The following is a 19,872-nucleotide window of genomic DNA, read 5'->3' on the forward strand; positions in this document are numbered from 1 at the left end:
TTGTTTGGAGTTTTCTTGGTGATTTTCTTTTGTTGTGGGGTGTTTTTTTTCTCTTTTGAGACCTATATTACCCTTTTCCTAGACTTTTTTGGTATAGTCAATTATCTGTTCTCTTCCTGATGCTCTTTCTGTTGTAGTAGTAGTGACACTGCTGTAGTTGTCATCATGGGTAAAAATGAATGTGCAGAGCAGTATCTGCAAAGGCAGGTCAAGGGCAAGCCAAGAGTTCAAGCAAGGCTGGCAGGGCCCATGAGCTCATGGGCCATGGAGCAGTCCCACAGGCCCTCACCAGGAAGAGCAGAACAGGTCCAGTGACAGTCAGCGGGGCCAGCCAAGAGTGCAGATCGCCAGGCCCATCCACAGGGACAGGCAGGTCTGCAGTCCTACCAGGACATCATGTCCGTGGGTGAGGGTCAGGGCTGAGAGCCATGTGTTCCAGCACAGGCCTGGCTGCAGCTCGAGGCTGTGGCAGCATCATCTAGGTCTGACAGGTTAATTCTTCTCTGGAAGAGAGGCAAGTAACACCGCTATAACTCGGAACCACTGTATGAAGTTGGCTTTGCTCATGATCAGCCCTTGAGCCCCTTCTTAGGCACCAGTTGAGCAGGAGGCAGTTTTCTAAACAGTGCCATTGCTTCCCAGGGCACAATGCAGTGAGGTGATGCAGAAAAAATTCTCGAACTTACTGCTCACCAGTAGCTGCTGTCTCAGCCCATCTTTCCCTTGTCATGGGGACCCAGAAGTAGAGTTCCCAGAAGTGCTGTTGTGGTTGCTCTGGCTGTTCAGTAGCATGTAACCTTTTATGTACTTCTCTGCTTGTTACTCGGATGTGTTGCTAAAGCAGCCATGTTTCAGAGCTACTTTCATTTTTAGAAGGTATTCTTGTGGAATGAGTCAACTGCCTTTCACTGTTTCCACAGCTGAAGAGATGGCATCGTTACCCATCAGAAGATGCTGCAGCACAGAAGTCCCAACTCCAGAAAACAAGGAGCGGTTATACTGAGAGGAAAGGTTTCCCTTCCACCTACTAATTTAGGGACTGGAGTTGCCAGGCAGTGAGGAAGAGCAGCCATAGCCACTACATTGGCAGGAAGATGACAGTTTTGTGCTGCTAACACCATTTAATGCCAAATATGTTGTTCCAACTTGGTATTTAATAAAATGTGTAATCCAGTATGTGTCTTTATTTTCTTCTGTTCCCCCTGCTGGTCTTGCTTCTCCCATTCCCCCTTCATGTGGCTGTACACTCTTACTGCCTCCGCTTGCCTCTGGTACAGACAAGGACCTGTCTGATTGCTGCAAAATGGTGATGGCTACTAGAACTGTCGTGACATTTTAGCAGAACTGCTGCGTTTTGTCAGAGAATTTGAGTTCTTTGGCCCTAGCTGGTATGGATGATGAATCATTTTTTGAAGGCTTATGAAGGCTTTCTTCCTAAGCAGGCAGTTAAGACTTCTCTATCTGACCTTGGTCTGAATGAAAATCAGTCACGCAGACATCTTCGCTTGTGAGAGAGAAGCAAGGCCGTAAGTCCAAGCCAGAGCTCTCCTCTGCCCACTTCAGCTCTGTTTACAGCTGCACCTGCAGCTTCTCCTGGGGGCCAGGCAAATGCCCAGCACACAGCTCTCTCCTTTTCCTCTGGGGAGGCTTGAAGCACAATTGTGTGGACTAGAGTTGAGGAATTGCTAACAATCAGTTCCCAGGCTCGTCCTCTGGTTTAGAGCAATCCCTCTTGTGGTCTGGGCAGAAGGTAGTGGGTGAGCTTCCGCTAGCCATGAAACACTGGCAGATCCCACAGGTTTTGATCCCGTGGGAAGCTGACCAGTTTGTAGCCCGCAAAGGGAAAAGGCATTCAGATATTTCTCCAGCCTGCACCACAGCAGTCAAAGAGAAGTTCAGCTTTTGGTACTTTCTAGCATCTCTCCGCAGAGAAAGCAGGTGCAGAACATCTTGCCCTTCACTTTGTGTTGTCCCTGTGATAAACTCAGACGTGACCTGTTTTCAAGTTTGGTCCTAACCTGCCCTGTGCTGCCGTGAGGCTGAGGCTGTCAGCGAGAGGGGAAAGTTCTTGGCTGGTGGAGCCACAGAATGGAAATTCAGCATTGGCATCTGGCATAACAGGTGTTGATACCAGTTACAGTGGGGTGGGGGGTGAGGCGGTAAAGAGAAGTCCAGTCAATTTTTTCATGTTAAAGTCCATCTCCAGTGTCACTGTGGGGACACTCTTGATAATCTCAGAGATGCCATGGCAGTTGGGGGAGGCTCCTGAGGCCTGGAAGACAAGAAATGTCCAGCACTGATGTGGGGATCTTCACAGCAAACTGCATTGTGCACATGAGACCTGCTCACACACAGTACCTCTTGTAACACCAGAGCTGTGTCTAAAATACCACCCAAAGACTTACCAGACAAATTTGAATAAAATCCTTTTATTAATAATTTTTTACTCTTACAGCCAAAATAAAAACAGGAAATACCTCCAGTGATCCTAAACTTTCAAGTGCAGGCCTGCTTTTATTTAGGTAGACCTCCTACCCAATATAATGAGCATTTTGCCCAAGTTTGGCCTAATCTTAGCTTTAATTTCAGTCTTTGACTACATGCAACAAAAAAACACTGCAGAATGTATTCAACATCTGCAACCACAAAGGGACAAAGATGAGATCAACCTTCTTAAATGCAAAGTCATGTTGTTAGGCGCGATGGCACCACTCAAGAATGGCCATACATTTAGACAAGGAAATCTTGACTTCCAACTCCTGATCATGAAGAAAGAGCCTTCTGGAACTTCTCCACTTCCCCAGCCATTTCTTGTTCATCTCATCTGTGCATCTTCTGAGCTGCTGAGATAACACCCCAGAAGCAACGGTCAGTGAGCAACCTCTAGGTTGCAGTACCAAAGTATCTGTTCCTTATGATAATACCCTTGCCGCTATCAGCTTATGTCTTCTCTGCTGTGGGCCAGTACAGATGCCTGTGCTACTACATGCAGAACCAGGATTGTGGAACTGCTCCAGCAGAAAGAAATTAGTATTTCTCAGCCAAATCAGTTTTCCACCCTGCTATTGTCAGGCCAATGCAGAAGGCAGCATGAGAGATACAGCAATCAGCTAGGAGTGCTAGAAAGATGAGACAGAGGCAATGAAACCATTCTTTTATGGCTTCTTGGTATGAGAACAGGAGAAGCCTCAAGGTAGCAAAGATCTTTTTGTAATGAATTTCATTTAGGAAGGCTCAAGGGAGAAATCTTATCAGTTGAGGGGAGGGGGCAGTACAGAAAAGCAGCAGCCTTTTGGCATCCAGTGACAGTCAGCGGAGAGGCAATGGCCACAAACTGAAATCTGAAATACAGGAAATTCCATTTAAACATAAGAAAAACTTTTTTAGTAGCAGGTATATACTCATAGGACATGATTTTTAAAAAATCTTGAAAATAACCACATTAGTAGGAATGCTACTCTGTATTCCTTCAGGAATTGAAATCAATCCTCAATGCAGTACAGTCCTATTTTTAGCAGACATTTATTTTCTTATGGCTTATAATTTCTAAGTAGTTTAATTACAAGAAGGAAGACAAAAATTTTCTTTTTCTTTGCAATCAACTAAAATGTAACTAAACCTAACACATCCAATTATGATCTACTTGGACTCGAGTGTGTTATTGTGGAGCCATTTCAATGGTAACTGTATACTGGTTGCACAAAAAGTGTGAGCCAGTGAATCTATGTGGTTCTGAATATGTTAGTAAGTCTCTTCTGTTGCACAGTAGCTCTTTTACTGTATTGAAAAAAAATAGCATTTCTTGTTCATCACTTAGAGGAAGCCAAAAGAAATCCATTCCACATTCTCAATAGAAAGCTAGCTGTTAATCCTACTGTGTGCACGTGTGCATGGGATACGGTGTGAGTGTCCGACTGTACTGAGATCAAGTAAAACTGCCACCACAGGACTCGGCATACCCACTGACTGTACGGGGTTTCCAGAGGTGGCACATCAGAAGCACCACCACAGCTCCAGCTCTCCACCTAGAGGGAGGAAAAGCTGTTACAGTCACTGTCTGCAGGATGCACGCAACTACCCAGTTCTCTTCAAAGTCTCAGAGCGAGCAATGCGGAGAAATGCAATCTTCCCAGACAGCTTTTCTGAGTTATACCACGCCTCCTATAAGTACAGCAGTTGAAAAGCAGGTGTACTAAACCAGATGATTAGAAGCATATGGGTATCAGCCCAACAAGTCTTTACTGAATTTTTTCCTTCTTGGTAAACAAAATACAAAGAATGATTTAATAGGGGGAAAATACAGATTGGAAAAAGGGAATTTTAGACTGACATTCTTTTACCTCAGCAGTAAAAAATATTTTGTGAGCTAAATTGTCCAGCTACAGTGAATCACGTCAAAGGAAAGGTGTACCTTTAGCAGACTAACTCAAATACCAAGGCTTATGCAACACTTAAGCCACATTTAAGCCCTGTTTGGAAATCTTCCTGTGGAACACGGGTGTTGTGCAGGGCATCAGAACAGGAATGAAACCTTGCATGCAGACAGGAATAGAAACAACAGTTACTAGATGATATTGAGACTTCTACAGATAAGCTACATAGAACACATTGAAAGGACAAAGCAACACAATAGGAAATACCAATACCTCAAAAAAATCCCCCTAATAAAGGAACTATTTAAAAAAATAGAAATGGATTAAAACTAAAACAAAAAAATTGAGTATCTTCAGCTTCACCCACGAGCCACAGAGATTCAAGAAATAGTACAAAGATCAAAAAGCTGGAAGAAAATAATACAAACAACAGTTAATTGGTTGTGAAAAATTCTAGCTATTCATTTTGCATCCTTTTTGGCTAATAATGAACAGTTCCTGTTGTGCCCATATAACTATATCTATAGGCCTCATCAGCACCCTCTTATCTTCTAAGTGTGAAGGTAAATTTCAGCCCAAACAGCTACCAAAGTCCCTACCAGCTAAAGCTGACTCTCTAATCACAAGGGGTTGTATTAATACGATTCTGAATCATTTGACATTTGATAGGGACTGTAGGGTCTCCTGGTCTTAGTTGGGGAGTAACCTGTAAAAACCACAAGCTTTTGTGGCTGAGCATGTGTCCACTTCAAAAAGGACTTGAGAAGAAATACTTCCTCCTGGAAAGAGCATAGAGATGTACTGTGTTTGCCCTATATTGCCATCTTGCAAATAAAATCCTGCCTTTCTTCTAAGATAGAATCATAGAATTGTTTAGGTTGGAAAAGACGTTTAAGATCATCAGGTCCAACCATTAACCTAGCACTGCCAAGGCCACCACTAAAACAAGTCCCTAAGTACCACATCTTTGTGTGTTTTAAGTATCTGTAAGAAAACAAAAATATCCAATTAAAAATGCATTTTGCTCTTCATTTCTCCATTAAATGGTCACTGATTACAGAGATACTCTTAAAATGGCTACTCATAACTGCTGCCCAATACTCATAAAATTTAGGGTTTGCAACCTTAATTTACTTGGCTGTGGTATCAGAAAAAGGTGGGGTTTATATACATATATATATCTTTTCTAAAATTATTATTATTTTAGCTCTTCCTTCAAAAGATCTGGTCTGAAACAACAGAACACTGCTAATACACTGAGAATCAACTAATGAAAGTGACTATATGTCAGCCACTTTGATACAAGAGAACACCGCCAGAAACAAACAGGCTTGATAAAGCTGTGAAGACTCATTCTGGAAAAGCAAATGAAGGTTTTAATAGCTGCACCATTATTAGTGATGGAGAAGAAAATATTTTAAAGGGCTGAATCTCTTCCCTAAGAAGTGGCACTATATTCCTGTCCCCTTGCAATAAATATTTTCACTGCTAATCACAGTAAATGTGTCCCTCTTAATTAGATTTTGTTTGCCATCTCTCCATTTTTCACAAATTCAGATGCAAGGAGGAGTTACTCCCCAACTAAGACCAGGAGACCCTACAGTCCCTATCAAATTCCTTTCCTAAAGATAGGAAAAAGTGTTCTCCAAGGTGTGTCATTAATCAAATAGTCTAGGGTATACTGTACTATGACATTACCCCAAAATCATATCGTTTCTTACAGTAAGGTTTCACCACTCTGAACTACCTAGTAGCATCACTGTAGCAGTACAATATTGAAAATGATTCCCACCTTATCTATACCAAAGGTGTGACCTGTCTTTTGATTTCTGTACCACATTTTCTTACAATCAGTGTGCATGCATGTTTGTATTCTTTTGTGGCGGTGCCAACTCAGCCACATTTACTGGAAAGTAACTTTCTCGTTTTGTCATGAATAAGGTATGTAAGTAGATGATATCTGAAGTCCCCCTCCATCCCATTTCCTACCATATTAATCCTTGCTGGTTTTTCCTTTGGCATCCATTCACCCAAGCCTAATAACAGCACTCAAGTGGTACTGCTAAATAAACTGACACATTAATTTCATTGGAGAACTATTTTGTCCATAACTCCTTTATGAGATTTTTTTTTTGTTCTTCACTAAATGCTTTCTCAGTTTGCACAATTTGTTTTTAAAGCAAACTTGCCCAAGCTGCTCTGGGGCCAGCAGGGAATTGCTGCTGCCAGGTACGCCAACAACCCCCCAAGCTTCACAGCAGCGATCCCCGAGTGCCCTGTGGGGTGCACTATCCCCCCCTGTCACCCGCCGGGGCACGCCAGGCCTCTCACCCAGGCGCCTCCTCCCCTTGACCCGTCATGGCAGCCTGAGGGAGAAAAAGCGGTATCACTCACCGTTTGACACGCCCTATAATCTACTCACAGGGGCAGACCAGGAACTAACCTAAAGACAAACATGCTGCCATCCCGTTTGACATTTAACTGTGCCGCCATCCCGTTGGATATTGAACCGCCCCGCTGACACACCCCAGCCTCCCGACGCCGCGCATGCGCGGACACACCCGCACTCCCGGCGTGGTGGGCGGAGCGAGCCTTACCCTCCCGGCGCCGTTCAATCGCGCCTGCGCGGGGCCTGGTGGTGCGCGGGGGGCCGCGGCCCCGGGGGCTGCCGGTGTTGCCCGGGCAGCCCGCTGGTGTTTTGTTTCTTTCTGCAACAGCTGTACCGGGTGGAAGGCGCTGCCGGGGACTCCGCTCCCCTGTCCCTGCCTGGGGCCCGACACAGCCCGCCGGGTGCCCCGCGCCGTCGCTCCCCTGAGGTGGGACCGTGCCCGCGTCCTTGCCACGGGATGAAGAGGATTTTCGGGTTCGGGAGGAAGAGGAAGGGACAGCCGCCGTCCGGCAGTGCCTCCGTGCCCTGTCCCGCCGGTGCCTACGAGCTCCGGCAGAAGGACCTGGGCAAGCTACACCGCGCGGCCGCCAGCGGCGACCTGGCCCAGGTGCGGCAGGGACTGAAGAAATACGGCATCGACGGGCGGGACAAGGCGGAGCGGTAAGGGGGGAAGCTGAGGCGGGGCGGGGGGTCCCGGCGGTGCCGGGAGCACCAGGTGCAGCCGCAGCTGCCGGCAGCTCCCCGCCAGGAGCGGGAGAGTTGGCTCCGCAGCCAAGCTCAGCCCTCGGCTGGGTGTGGGAATTAGGCCAGTGCTGCCACAAGCCCTTGAATCCGGCCTAGCATCCAAGCGTCGTCTTACCCTTTTTGCCCTGGCCTCCTCGGTGCCCTCGTTCCCGGAGACATATTTCTTTGCCCGGGGGCACAGCAGTGGGAGGGAGCTGGCAGCAGCCTAACGAAGAAGTTGGAAGTTGGGTTGAAAGATCTGAGCAGTGACTTAAAGGAAAAGCTGCTGCTTCTGGCAGGTATTGTTGCATAGGTTTTTTAATCAAGCACAGCAAATACTTAGCAATTATATCTTAAGAAGAAGCCCTGGGCTGCAGCATAGCTCCTAGTGACCCATTGTAAGCATAAGGGAATGGACCAAAGTGTTTGGGTCTTGTATGTGTCAACCCTTTAATGCTTTTTCTGAAAAGACTTGGAGTCAAAATGTTCATGATATTCTGAAGAGATGCTGGTTTTATCAGAGTAGCTCAGCTTCCTAGGCTGTCTATCCTGAAGACTGGACTTTTGCCAGACAGCTGGCTTGTTGCCATGGAAACACCTAAAACCACCTAGATTTGTAGAAATAAGGAAGAGCATAGTAAGCATGCACTTTAGTAATGGGGGTTGTGCGCATGAGTGTTGCCAGTCAGTATTTGTTTATGCAGATGGAGTTGGAGGATGCAGTTTAAGGTGGATTGAGTATGTTTTGTGCATATTCCAGCTGCCTGAGTCAAGGTGCCCAATGGCATTTATGGAAATAGCTGCTGAATGTGTCTCTTTTTTTTTTTTTTTTTTTTTCTCTTTTCTTCTTACTACTTTTTCTTTCACTGTGGCTGATTCAGTGGGTCATCAGGTCTTAGCAGACCCTGGTATGAAATTTGTCTAGTTTTTGCATTTTAAGTTCATCTTGTTAGAAAGGTTTGTTTACTCTGGAAAGATTTTCCTTCTGTGTGTCATGCTATTATTATCAGTGTTATAACAGAAAACCAAGAGACAAGGCAGTGTATGTAGGCTAGAACACTGTGATGGTATGACATGACAATGCCTGCTGCTTGAAAAGCTTACTTGAGAGGGATTCAATGGAGAGTGTCTGCCTGCTTGCTGCAGCCCCTGTAGACTACACCAGTCATGAGGGTGGCAGGACCACCCATGCCTTCTTAGTGCTTGTGGGTGTGATGTGTATTGTCACTGACCACCAATTGTTTCAGAGCTTCATCATGTCCTCCAGGGACTGGAAGAGTTGACATCATTGGAGATGGAATTGAAGAATAGGAAATGTGGGAAGTAATGGCTAAAATGTGTGCGTTGTTCATATTAATATCTCAGTTTTGCTCTTCAGGATTTCCAAAAGCAAAATCCTGCACCAGGGACATGGCAAGTATCACACCTACAGGCTCCTTCCATAAAGTGGGTCCTGTAGCCCATAGAACCTCTCAAAAAAATGCACTTGGAACAGCATCAGTTGGCAGCAGGCAGCTTTTCAGAGGTGGTCTAGCAAAGCCTTCAGCCTTGCTGAAAGAGATGAGCAAAACTCAGCACAGATTTGGAAGTGCTGTAGGCACAATGCCAGCTAGTCATGAATCCTGGGTCAAAGCTAATCACTGAGAGATTTACCCTGTCAGCTGCCTGTCAGAGTGAACTCTACAGCTTTTCATTGCTTATCTTGTAGCTGCTGGGTTGTCAGCTCAAGTTCCATTGGAAGTGTGTGCCACCAACCTGCTATTTCCCTGTGGTCTCCCAGTGGGTTGTTCTGCAGCATCTCAGGCATCAGCAGTTCTCTTCTACCCCGTGGGTGATCAGCGTAGGATTGCAGTAGCAGGAGGAGTGGAGTCTGAGCAGGGTCCCCAGGGCTGGGTGGCAGAACAGCTTTGTTGTTACTGGAAGCTTCTTGCGGGGACCGGCAACTCTGAACACTCTGATGTTCTCTGCTGGCCTGTTTCCTGAAGTGGATCTTCTATGGAGCTCAGCAGGCCTTGTTGCAAGTAGAGCAATCTCCTTTCCTGTTGGCAGACTGAGACACTTGATCGAGGAGGGCAGCAAGAAGTATGCAAGACATTACAAATTTTTTGAAGTTTTGTGATTTTCTTGTCCTCATCCTTGTTGCCATGGAGGATGCTCATCAGCTGCCCTGTAACAAGAATATCTGCATTACAAATTGCTGTGTTTCTGCATCACGTGCCACTGCATTTGTGTGCCTCTCTCCTTCTGTTCCCACCTAGCCGGTGAGCCTTTTGGTTCGTATCTCTCAGCAAGGTACTAAAACAGTTGCAAAGTTAATTGAGCTTTCCTAAGTACAGAGAAGGACCCACCTACAGTGATGCAGTTCAAAACTAGTGTTGGCTTTCCCCTCAGTTCTTAAGGAACTGCAGGATTTTTATTGCATCACCTTCAGGGGAGAAAGGTCCCAGCTGTTTTCTAGTTTGTCTCCTGCTCTGTTGGCACAGGTGTCCTGCAGAGCAGCAGGCGCTTTGCCTTCTGCACAGGGTGAAGTTAGTGATGCTTTGTGCCTGTGATTTAGGGGGAAACACAGGCAAGGACTTTGTGGGTGATTGTGTCTTTGGGTACAAGTATGCTGGTTAATTGACATTAGACCTAAGATATTCTGTGGTTTGAAGGAGCCCTTTTCTTTCTGGCAAGGCTTTACTTGAAGAAAAAAGTTTAATTTTCTTATGCATGTCATGTATTGTGGAAACAGTGTATTCCCTCCTTGAAGAGCACTTCCTCTGTAGTAGGCTTTTTATGACTATGATAGTTATACATGTCAGGAAGGCCAAACATTACTTTCCTGTAGTCAGGATTGCAGTGTTCTGCTGTCTAGTTTCCTACAAGTTATCAGTTGTGCTTTGGTGCAAGCGTGTTCTTGGTTTTGCTGCAGTAGTAAGCAAGCTGAAGAAAAAGCAGAAATTATCAAAGTGCAGGGAAACACTAATATTATTGTTATAAAACCCATCTCCTACCTCTCTGATACACTTCTGGCACATGAATGATCATAGGAGAACTTAGAGGTTTACTTGCTGTAGTCCTCAGATTCCCAAGCTTTGGTCTCTGCTGTGCTGTATGTGTAGTCCTGCTGGAGGCAGTGACCAATGCCTAGACAGAGGAATCTGTTTGTGCCAATTCAGTTCTACAATGAAGGAAATGTTACCTTACTAAGCAGACGATGTGGAGGGTTTTTTGTTAGGCAGCCTCAGGCATTTGGTGTGCAACTGCTGTTACTGGTAATTGAACAAGAAATCTTTTCTTAAGCTTGCTTTTTGCAAAGTGAAACTTGCGGTCATATCCATTTATCACAGCTTGAAATGATTTCTTTAATTGTCTGTCTGTGCTAATTTAATATATTAAATTTTTAGGACACCTCTGCACCTCGCTTGTGCGAATGGCCATGTGGATGTTGTTACATATCTAGTGGAAAACAAGTGTAAGCTAAATCTTTTTGACAATGATAACAGATCACCACTGATGAAGGTATGTGGAATATGTTATGTTCTTGTAAGTGTGGCTTACTGATTATGCACTAATGTTGTATCTTGCAGGTTTCTTTATGTAGACCTGTGTTGAAACATGCATATTGTGATTGGCATGGAATAGGGATACATTAGCTAATCTTTGAAGGTGCTCTTATTTTCCAGCAGTGGGAAGGTGGGGAAATTGTAACGGAGGGAAATGTAAATGCTGGAAGTTTTTTCTTTTTTGTGTGCTGTTCCCAGGCAGTACAGTGCCAGCAAGAAGAGTGTGTGGCTATTCTGCTAGACCATGGTGCCGACCCAAATCTGGCAGATGCTGATGGCAACACTGCCCTTCACCTTGCTATCATATCTCCTAATGCGTCTGTAGCAAGGCTGTTACTTGAGCATAATGCCAATATTGATGCTCACAATAAGGTAAACTTTTATATTTGTTAAGGAAATTACTTCAAAAAGTTGCATTAATATTTCTCTTGAAGAGTTTTTTTACTTTGATTTTTAACTTTATTTATCTGTCCTTTCAGGAGGGATATACCCCACTTATTCTTGCTGTCTCTGAACATCATGAAGAGATAGTAGAGTTGCTCCTTAAAAAAGGAGCTGATGTGCATGCTCGAGATCAGTGTGAAAGGTGAGGGGTTTGTCAAAACTCTTCATGGGTCTCTTTAATATTCTTCAGGTTGGATTGATGAGAGACATGAGAATGAGCTCTGAAAAAAAAAAACCAGGGAGCCACACAGGAGGAGCTATTTCTGTGTGACTTGTGAAAGCAGGTCTGCACTTGGCTGCTGTCATACCTCAGTGGATGCTTTCTGCATTGAGGATTGCAAGAAGGCATTGTCTCTGGTGGCCCTTCTGGCAGGAAGCATGTCATTAGCTCAGCAGCATTGCCTCAATTTGAAAAAACATCTGCATAGCAGCACAGTTTGTATGTAAGTGTTATCTATGTGGAGGCTTTGTCTGAAGATTGAACATTTAATTGTTTTGACTCCCTTTCCCATTTTATTGTTGCTCTTAATAGGTAATGAAAACTGCTTTGTCTTTTGTTCATTTTAAGATGATGGGGAAAATATAATTACAGTGTCTGTGTAAAATTTTTATTCCTATTTGCTCTCAAAAAAAGTCTATTTCATATCATCTTTTCAATGCTTCAGAACCCCACTTATGACTGCTGCTTCTGGTGGGGAGCTTAATTTGATAAAAGTTCTTCTTCGGTATGGTGCTGATGTTTCCCATAAAGACACTAATGGATGGACAGCTGAGGATTATGCTGTTATTCATGGATATTCTAGGTAAATTTTTAACCTTATCATTAGAATGAGTTGTCAGTTATCAGTGCGGCTTTTTAACACCTTTTTGGTAAAGGCACCAAGGTTTAATGGTATGTTGAGACCTGTCTTGAAGCTGTGCTCAGTGATGCCTTCTGATATGTATCATTCCTATGTCTAGTGTTAATTTGGAAGTTGAGGCAAATTTCTGCACAGAATTCTCTGTTAGATTTCAAGTTTTGTAGCTAAGCGCACATCTGCCCAATATAAATTCTAAACAGTGTCTGTATCCTACAGTTATCCAGAGGTGAAACTTGGCAAACTGAAATGCACGTAAACCCTCTCCCCAGACCAGCACTGTTGTCTTTACTGACTTCCACTACAATGACCAGGAACTACCAGACTTTTGTTTTAGAGGAGATCTAACCGATATCTCTTTTGTTAAAATCTTAAGCAGTTTTACTCCTCTTATTCATAGCTTTGTGCCCACAAGCGCTCCTTCTTGAAGTTGTGCTTAAAAGCACAACTCGAATATGTGCTTAAAAGCTAGGCTGAAAAAAGTGTACCAAGCAGGAATTAATAACTTCGTAGGTGTGAATATGCATCTGTAGAATGAACATGACTGTAGTGAATACTGAAGTATGTAATACTCATGCAATAAGCTCTATGTGTATTACCCTTAACAAATACATACACGTATATGAATTCATGTGGCTATGAATATGTGTAGGATGGATAATAAGTGGCTGTTAATTATTCTATTAAATGGTATATGCAAGTATGTGGTTATTTCTACCAAATATATTTCCTTTCTTTTTCTATGTAGTCTTAGTAAACAACTGGCAGAATACACAGACTGGGAAAACACAGGAGAAGCTTCTGCAGGTGGTGCACAAGGCATCACGGTACTTAGCACTCCTCACCGGACAGCAGCTGCTGGCTTTACATTGGGTGCCCCTGCTATGGACAGAGGAGGTAGGAACCTTAACCACAGAGGAACTTATGAGGAGAATCACTATAGCCTTTTCTTTAGGTGGTTTGTATTGTTAACACTTACTGTGTTCACCATTGACATTTAGTGGAGGCATTGGATGGGGCAGCACAAGAAGTTTTGTGAACGTGCTTATTTGTTGCTGGTTGGAGGTGCTTCTTGTCAGGCTGTGAAGGCAGTTGTGATTTGTGTGCTACATGTCTGTCTACTTATGGGGTTGTTGCCTTCTGCCTGTCAGGTTGCCTGTCTATATAGGTTTTCCTAGAGAGAGAGAAGGGGAACGGAAGGAACTAAGGTGAGAGTGTTTTTGTTTTTCAGGTGTCTACTTTTACCTATAGATGGGCATTCAGATTGTGAAAATCCAATTGCAAAAGCAGTAGGTTCATCCTGAGTAGTTGTCCATCTGGGAAGCAACAGATGAGTTAGCAGGAAGATATATCTTGTTGATTTCCACTGAGTTTGTGTGGTTTTGGTTTTAATATTAATAGTTTCACCAGCACTAGATGCCTTTTAGTGACTCATCTTATTTCTCAGCATCAGTTACAATTGTTTCTGTGTAGGACCTGTAGAGATGTATTTAGGAAAAATTGTCTTGGAAAAGTAACTTTGTTAGCAACATCAATGCAGTGTTTGTGTATACTGCATCTTATTGGACATAGTTTGATTTACAATAAAAATACAGCTTTTCTTCCACTTTCAGTAATTTAATGAAATAAACTTTAAAAAAATTCCCTATTACCTTGTGATCCAGAAAAACAATTAAATTGTCTTGTGATCAAAAAGTTAACTCCTTCGGTGAGTTTTTAAAGTTCAGTCTATACTTATGAGCTCACATTGCCCTAGAGGAATCTTAGAAAATTAATATTTTAATATAAATGAAATTGTCGTGGACTTTACATCTCAGGCCTTACAGTGGGATGTTTTATTCTTTCTGGGGCTTTTTATGGGTGTTATATCAGGACTATGCGGCAAATGGGCAGCAGACAGTGTTCAAACACAGTTCGTTACTCCTTTTTTAAATACATCAAGAAATATGAGCGAAACATGGGATATATTTTCCTCACTGATTTTTTTCCCAGATATGGGAATTTAATTTAGAGTCAAGTTTTGTTCCCTTGACTTGGGAACAGTTGCTTTGATCTAGTTGGAGACTTGTAAAGTTTCTTCATTGATTGAGGGAAGAATTTTATTTTAATTTTTTGGAAAGGGCTTGGTACAGGTAGTTTAATCAGTAAAATGTTGCTGTTGTCCAAACAACACTGTTTCTGCCTCCTGTGCATGTAGATAATTCCTGTGGTACCACATTGTAATGGCTGACAGGCCTGGGTTATTTTAAAATATGTGGCCTGAAAAATAATACTGTTATATGATTCTATAACTGACATACCCTCAGGGAAATATGGGTTCTTGAGCCAAATAATTTGCCCCATTCCTTGAAAATTATGATACTACGAATATAAGTCCCCAATATTATGGGAGATCTTGACTACTTATCCTTATTTGAAGAGGCATAGTAAGTCTGAAGACAATGTTATGTGGCTTAAGGACTTGGAAGGAGAAAGAGTATGCTCTGTTCTCAGTCTGCTTCTAGTAGGGCTTGGTTTTCTTCTGAGTAGTATGAATCCTTTTCTTGTGCTCAGTCTCTTAAAAGATGACCCCACCATGTTGAGCGAGAGATATTAGTAGCATATAGGGAACATTTATTGGCATTAATTCTGCAGTCTCTGACTTGCACCCACAAAGCACAGCTCCTGCATGGTGAGAGTCCCTTTGATATGCTGCAGTAACAGGCTTTGAAGTTGCTGTTAGAGGAGAAGCTGGGATGATCTTGAGAGACCAGAGAAGCATCCACTTTGAAATTCCTTTTTTTTTTTTTTTTTGCTCTTCTGTACCACTTTTATGGGATCTTCAGTGTTGTCCTTGTTCCTTTTGCTGCTTTTGCACTTGTTGACATTGCTTCAAATATTCTCCTCTAATGAGCAAGTCAGCATATTTAAGAAGTTGGCTCATGCTTATTTGGATGTTTACTTTTTGTCAGAACATGAACCTTTTTATTAATCACAGACAAGTTTGCAAAAACCTCCAAATGAATGGATTCCAACCCTAGCATATTGAATGACAGACTTTTTAGATCTGAAGTTGGAATTTCTTTGGCAAAAAAATAATTATTACACATTTTTTTCTAAAGGCGAGGATTTGAATTTTTAGTATGTGTGCAGTGGCAACTTTTTTTTTTGCTACTGCACTGCATATTAGTGTATTGTTCCTTCAGTGTTTCCCTGAGTCCCTGCGGAAACTGTTGTTTTTTCATTGTAGAGCTGTTAAAGAAATAAGTGCTTCAGTGTGATTTACATGTCCCAAGGCCAGGAAAAGTTGTCGTGTATCACCTTTTAAGAAAACCGAGAAATGAAGAAGGGATGAGAAACTATCCTGAGGTCCTCTCTTAACTCTTTAAGTGTATGTCTTTAATAGGAGTCCTTTTGCCACATCCATTCCATGTTATGGCCTTGTCACAAAGAAATGTGGTGTCGGGTAGCTGCAGTAACAGAACCACACCATTCATTGACTTAAAAAATAAAATTTTACTAAGTAGGATGGGTAGAGCAGGTGGATAGTGATTTATATCCTAAAACTTCTATTCCACAAGACACAGAAATGCATAGGCACACACACACGTGCATGACACTCACACCAGTCAGTGCACCCATTTTGGTCCAGTTGTGGCCTGCCCTATAGCCCTGGGGGAACATTCTGACTACTTGTCATGTCTGTGTTTTGGCTGGTGGCATAGCTTCTGTATGGAAACAGTTCAGCATGGTCAAATCAATATAAGCAGGACTCTCTTGTCTTCATACTGAGGTAGGAGGAGCCTATGTTTGCATCAGGCACCGACACACTGTTAAGATGAGCTGATTTAAGGCAACAAGTTTCTGGGTTGCTTTTTTTTTTTTTAGCAAGGGATAACAAACATGCTAAAACTGACTTGAGTGAATGTAAATAATATAATGGCTCCAAGTTGCATAGTGGTGTGAGTACTGAGCGCCAAGATTTCTGTCAAAATTTCTGGATAGTGTAACTCTAAAGTTTAGTTGTTGGCACCTAAGGATTTTTGGGATGCTTAGAGGGATTTTGAGTGTGCTGTATGTATAAAGCAGTCTACAAATATAAAGGTATTGCATTTGCGATCTGTGCTAGACAAGGACTAGTCAAGTTGAGGGAAATGTAAAGTTGGCAATAGAGTATATTTCTGATAATCTGTTTATTTCAAAATATTGGAATGTGTGTGTTTTACATGGAGCAAGTAAACTAAGTTATACTGTTTGGCACTGTCCCTTGAGAGTAGAGTTCTGTAGATTGTGATTGGTTTTGTTCCTGCCACTTGTAACTGTAGAGTAGACTGATAGTCATGGTACATTCTCCCATTGCTATAGCTTTGTTGATGTACTGATTACGTTTTCCAAATTTCTGAGAATTCAAATTTATTCTGATGTTATCGTTTCATCTATCCTTTCCATGCCTTTTCCTAAATGGATATAGGAATGCAACAATCTCCTAACCAGACATCAAGAACAGGAAAATCAAGGAAAGGTATTCTATACAGTAGCATTTCAAATATGAAACATGTTGTACGATATACAAATATTAACATGTCTATGATGTTTATTATCCTGGATGTCCCTGTTTTGATGGTTTTGGTTTTATAAATTAGATTTGAGAGCAGGCTTTGGGCACTTATTATTTGTTTGCATGTTTTGCATGGGTCCTTTATTATTGAATTGAGTGTTTGCTTTGTGTCATTAGTGATAGTAGTTTGTTGGTTTTTTTTAAATATGGTCTTCTGTTACTCCAAAATGGAAACGGACTTCAATTAAAGTGGAAATAAACAATCCCCAGAGACTGCTTTTCTAGATCCCATTTCTATAGTAGGGCATCAAGGTCTGTCTGAAAACTAGCTCATGAACTTTCTCTCTTGCCTTCTGAAGGATGATGTGACCTGGTTTTGATCGTTGCTCAAAGTTGCTATACAGTGAAAGCAAAAGTTCAGATAACTTAGTACAGTTATAATTAAGCAAACCAGCTGAATAACTGAAAATATAACTGAAGTCACCTGCCAAGAGTTTACAACTGACTGCTCCACACTATCCACCCAGTTCTAAGAAAGAGATTTCTATTCAGCTTGGGAGGTTAGCAGGTAGGTTAGACTGCTGGTACTGAGTGAGTTAACAGAAAACTGTGGCATGTAAAACTAATTAATATTTTTAAATACTTCATGTTTGTAATAGGAAACATTAAAAATCAAAGACTGTATTGGTATTTTAACTGTTTTAGCTTGTACTCACACTGGAAGTTTCAGCTTGTCATGTCCACATGACATGTCTACACTGAATGTGTACACTGTATTTGGTTGTCTGAAATTCCTGTTCAGGTCAGGAGATGTACTCAAAATTCCCATATAAACCCTGTCTTTAGGACAAACAAAATTTCTGTGCTCATTTGTTATTTGCTGGTAGTAGAGGAGAAGTCTTCGTGTAAGACATGCCTTTGTTTTCTTTTTTCCTTTACTGGTTTTGTCCAAGACCTTGGTTTGGTTATCATCATATGACTTTATAAAAGGTCGCCAATCTCCTGTTTATAAGCAACTTCATTTTGTTATGATATTTAGCAAGAATTAGTTATCGAGAACTTGAGAAACACTGAAGTAGCTACTATGTGGAGGTTATTTGTTTGTTTGTTACCTTCTGTCTTGGGAATTGAAGAGCCCTTTTATCTTAGTTGTTGATAGCAGAGAAGTTTTAGCACTCTTCAGGCTGAACTCCTAGAGTTTGGATTTCTTTAGTACATCAGTGATGTGCCTAGGATGCCCTCTCATCAAGCTTGCAAATGGTCCCAAATTGAGCGGAACAGTAGATACGCTTCAGGGCAGCGCTGCCTTTCAGAGGGACTTTGACAAGCTGGGTGAATGGACTGTTAGGCCTGTTTTATGAAATTCAGCAAGGGCAAATGCAAAGTCATGCATGTGTAAGGGAACACAACCACTTGCTACAAAACATGATGGGACTGCCTGGCTGGAGAGCTGCTTTGCTGAGAAGGCCCAGAGGGTCTGTCTTGGCAGAGAACAAGCTGAGCATGAGCCAGCAGGGTGCCCTGGCAACTGAGAAGGTCGACAGTGCCCTGGGCTGTATTAAGAGCAGCATAGCCAAGAGATTGAGGTGATGATGCACCCTACTTGGTACTCACTGGATTGTGTCCAGCTTCCTGGGTATAACTTTAAGCCCCCAGTACAAGAGAGATTGGTCTTTTTAACAGTGAGCAAGTTCAGTGGAGGGCCATCAAAGTTATCAGGGGCAGGAGTACTTGCCCTTTGAGGAGAGGCTGAGGAAACTAGGCTTGTTCTGCCTCAAAGAGGTGACTATGAAGAGGATGTAGCAGCAGCTTCCAGTACATCTGAGGATAAGACAAAGAAGCCAGGTGCTTCCCAGTGATGCGTGACAGGAGGCAGCAATGCAAGAGGCGTAAGTGGAAACAAGAGAGTTTCTAATTGGATGGGAGAAGCTTCACCATGGTAAGGACAGCAAAACAGAGGTTGTACAGTCTCCCTCCTTGGAGGTGTTCAAGACCAAACTGGGTAAAACCTTAAGCAACTTTATCTGACCTTATAGCTGAGCCCGCTTTGAGGAGGTGGTTGGCTAAGAGACTTCCTGAGGTCCCTTATGACCTGATTTATGCCTGTGATCCTTCGTGCAAGTTGCCTTCATAACACTGATGAAAGCTTGGAGTGTAGCATAGGATGCCAGGTTATACCTCTTTTGTCTATTGAATACCTTTTTTGGTGCAGTGTAGAGAACTAGTAGTAGAATCACTGCAGAGGTGATTCTTCTACCTGAGGACAAGCTTCAGATCTTGATTATGCTTTTTGATTTTTCTTTACCTTTTCAGAATAATCTGTAACTGGGTAGAGCAGCAGATAGTGTAGTATATAGCATAATGTTAGATAAAATAGTAAAGTCTCTACATATGATATGTACTCATGTGTGTAATATGAGTACTTCAGCAGTTCATTTACTTACTGTCTTGTTAAAACACCACCATTTTGTTAACTGTTTACTAACATAGCATATTCATGCTATGCTTTTTTTTTAGGTTTAGAGATGTTTCTTAAACCTCTAGGTGTAAGAGTCCAAATGAGATATAACTCTTGTCTTTTTTGTTTTCTTTTTTTTAGTTGAGTATGGCTTGAAAAAGCAGTTGTTTTGGAAATGCATTTATTCATGCTGTCTTGTGTTGAATTGACTACCCAAATTTTCATTCTGTTATGACCTGTAGAGTTGTCCATGTTAAATGTTTTTGTGTGCTGGTTAATTTTTAGCATGCCGAATCTAATTTCAACATGTCAATTCATGTTTGAACAGCAATAGATGACTTTTCCCAAGGAGATTCAATAAGGTAAGACTTTAAAAATATCTAATGGTGACCTGAGGAATGATTTGAGAGACACAGTACTCATTTTGCTTTACTTTTTAAGAAGCTCTGAGAAAGAGGGGAGTGATGACAATTGGCATACTTCTGAGGAAGAAGAACTCGATTTTACCCCCAAGGTATGGTACATTTACAGGGAAAAAATGTC

At 42.3% G+C, this 19,872-nt stretch overlaps 1 protein-coding gene and 1 long non-coding RNA gene across 27 annotated transcripts in view; one reads left to right on the forward strand and one right to left on the reverse strand.

Annotated features, from left to right (window-relative positions):
- Positions 1-22: 22 nt before the first annotated feature.
- Positions 23-6,928, reverse strand: LOC142600328 (uncharacterized). Of its 3 annotated transcripts, none has more exons than XR_012833758.1 (3): positions 6,768-6,928; positions 3,964-4,025; positions 2,418-3,341 (listed from the first exon to the last, which is right to left on the reverse strand). It is a non-coding gene; the product is annotated as an uncharacterized LOC142600328 (long non-coding RNA). The 3 variants fall into 3 exon arrangements; XR_012833756.1 differs by having other exon boundaries at positions 3,960-4,025; XR_012833757.1 differs by lacking the exon at positions 3,964-4,025 and having other exon boundaries at positions 23-3,341.
- ANKRD26 (ankyrin repeat domain containing 26) overlaps positions 6,927-19,872 on the forward strand; it is a 64,611-nt gene continuing 51,665 nt past the window's right edge. For 4 of the 24 annotated variants that reach the window (XR_012833752.1, XM_075743427.1, XM_075743549.1 and 1 more), the window contains exons 1-9: positions 6,994-7,422; positions 10,875-10,989; positions 11,232-11,405; positions 11,513-11,619; positions 12,143-12,280; positions 13,083-13,231; positions 16,785-16,835; positions 19,658-19,691; positions 19,771-19,843. Coding sequence is in view for 23 of the 24 variants with exons in the window: in XM_075743427.1 (XP_075599542.1) it covers positions 7,220-7,422; positions 10,875-10,989; positions 11,232-11,405; positions 11,513-11,619; positions 12,143-12,280; positions 13,083-13,231; positions 16,785-16,835; positions 19,658-19,691; positions 19,771-19,843 (1,044 nt within the window). In the remaining variant the exon portion in view is untranslated. Of the gene's footprint in view, positions 7,423-8,103; positions 8,123-10,874; positions 10,990-11,231; positions 11,406-11,512; positions 11,620-12,142; positions 12,281-13,082; positions 13,232-16,784; positions 16,836-19,657; positions 19,692-19,770; positions 19,844-19,872 lie in introns of those variants that run through there. The other 20 variants (XM_075743598.1, XM_075743473.1, XM_075743527.1 and 17 more) reach the window with 12 other exon arrangements.

The sequence above is a fragment of the Balearica regulorum genome, chromosome 1 (assembly GCF_011004875.1).
Source record: "Balearica regulorum gibbericeps isolate bBalReg1 chromosome 1, bBalReg1.pri, whole genome shotgun sequence".
Taxonomy (NCBI): domain Eukaryota; kingdom Metazoa; phylum Chordata; class Aves; order Gruiformes; family Gruidae; genus Balearica; species Balearica regulorum.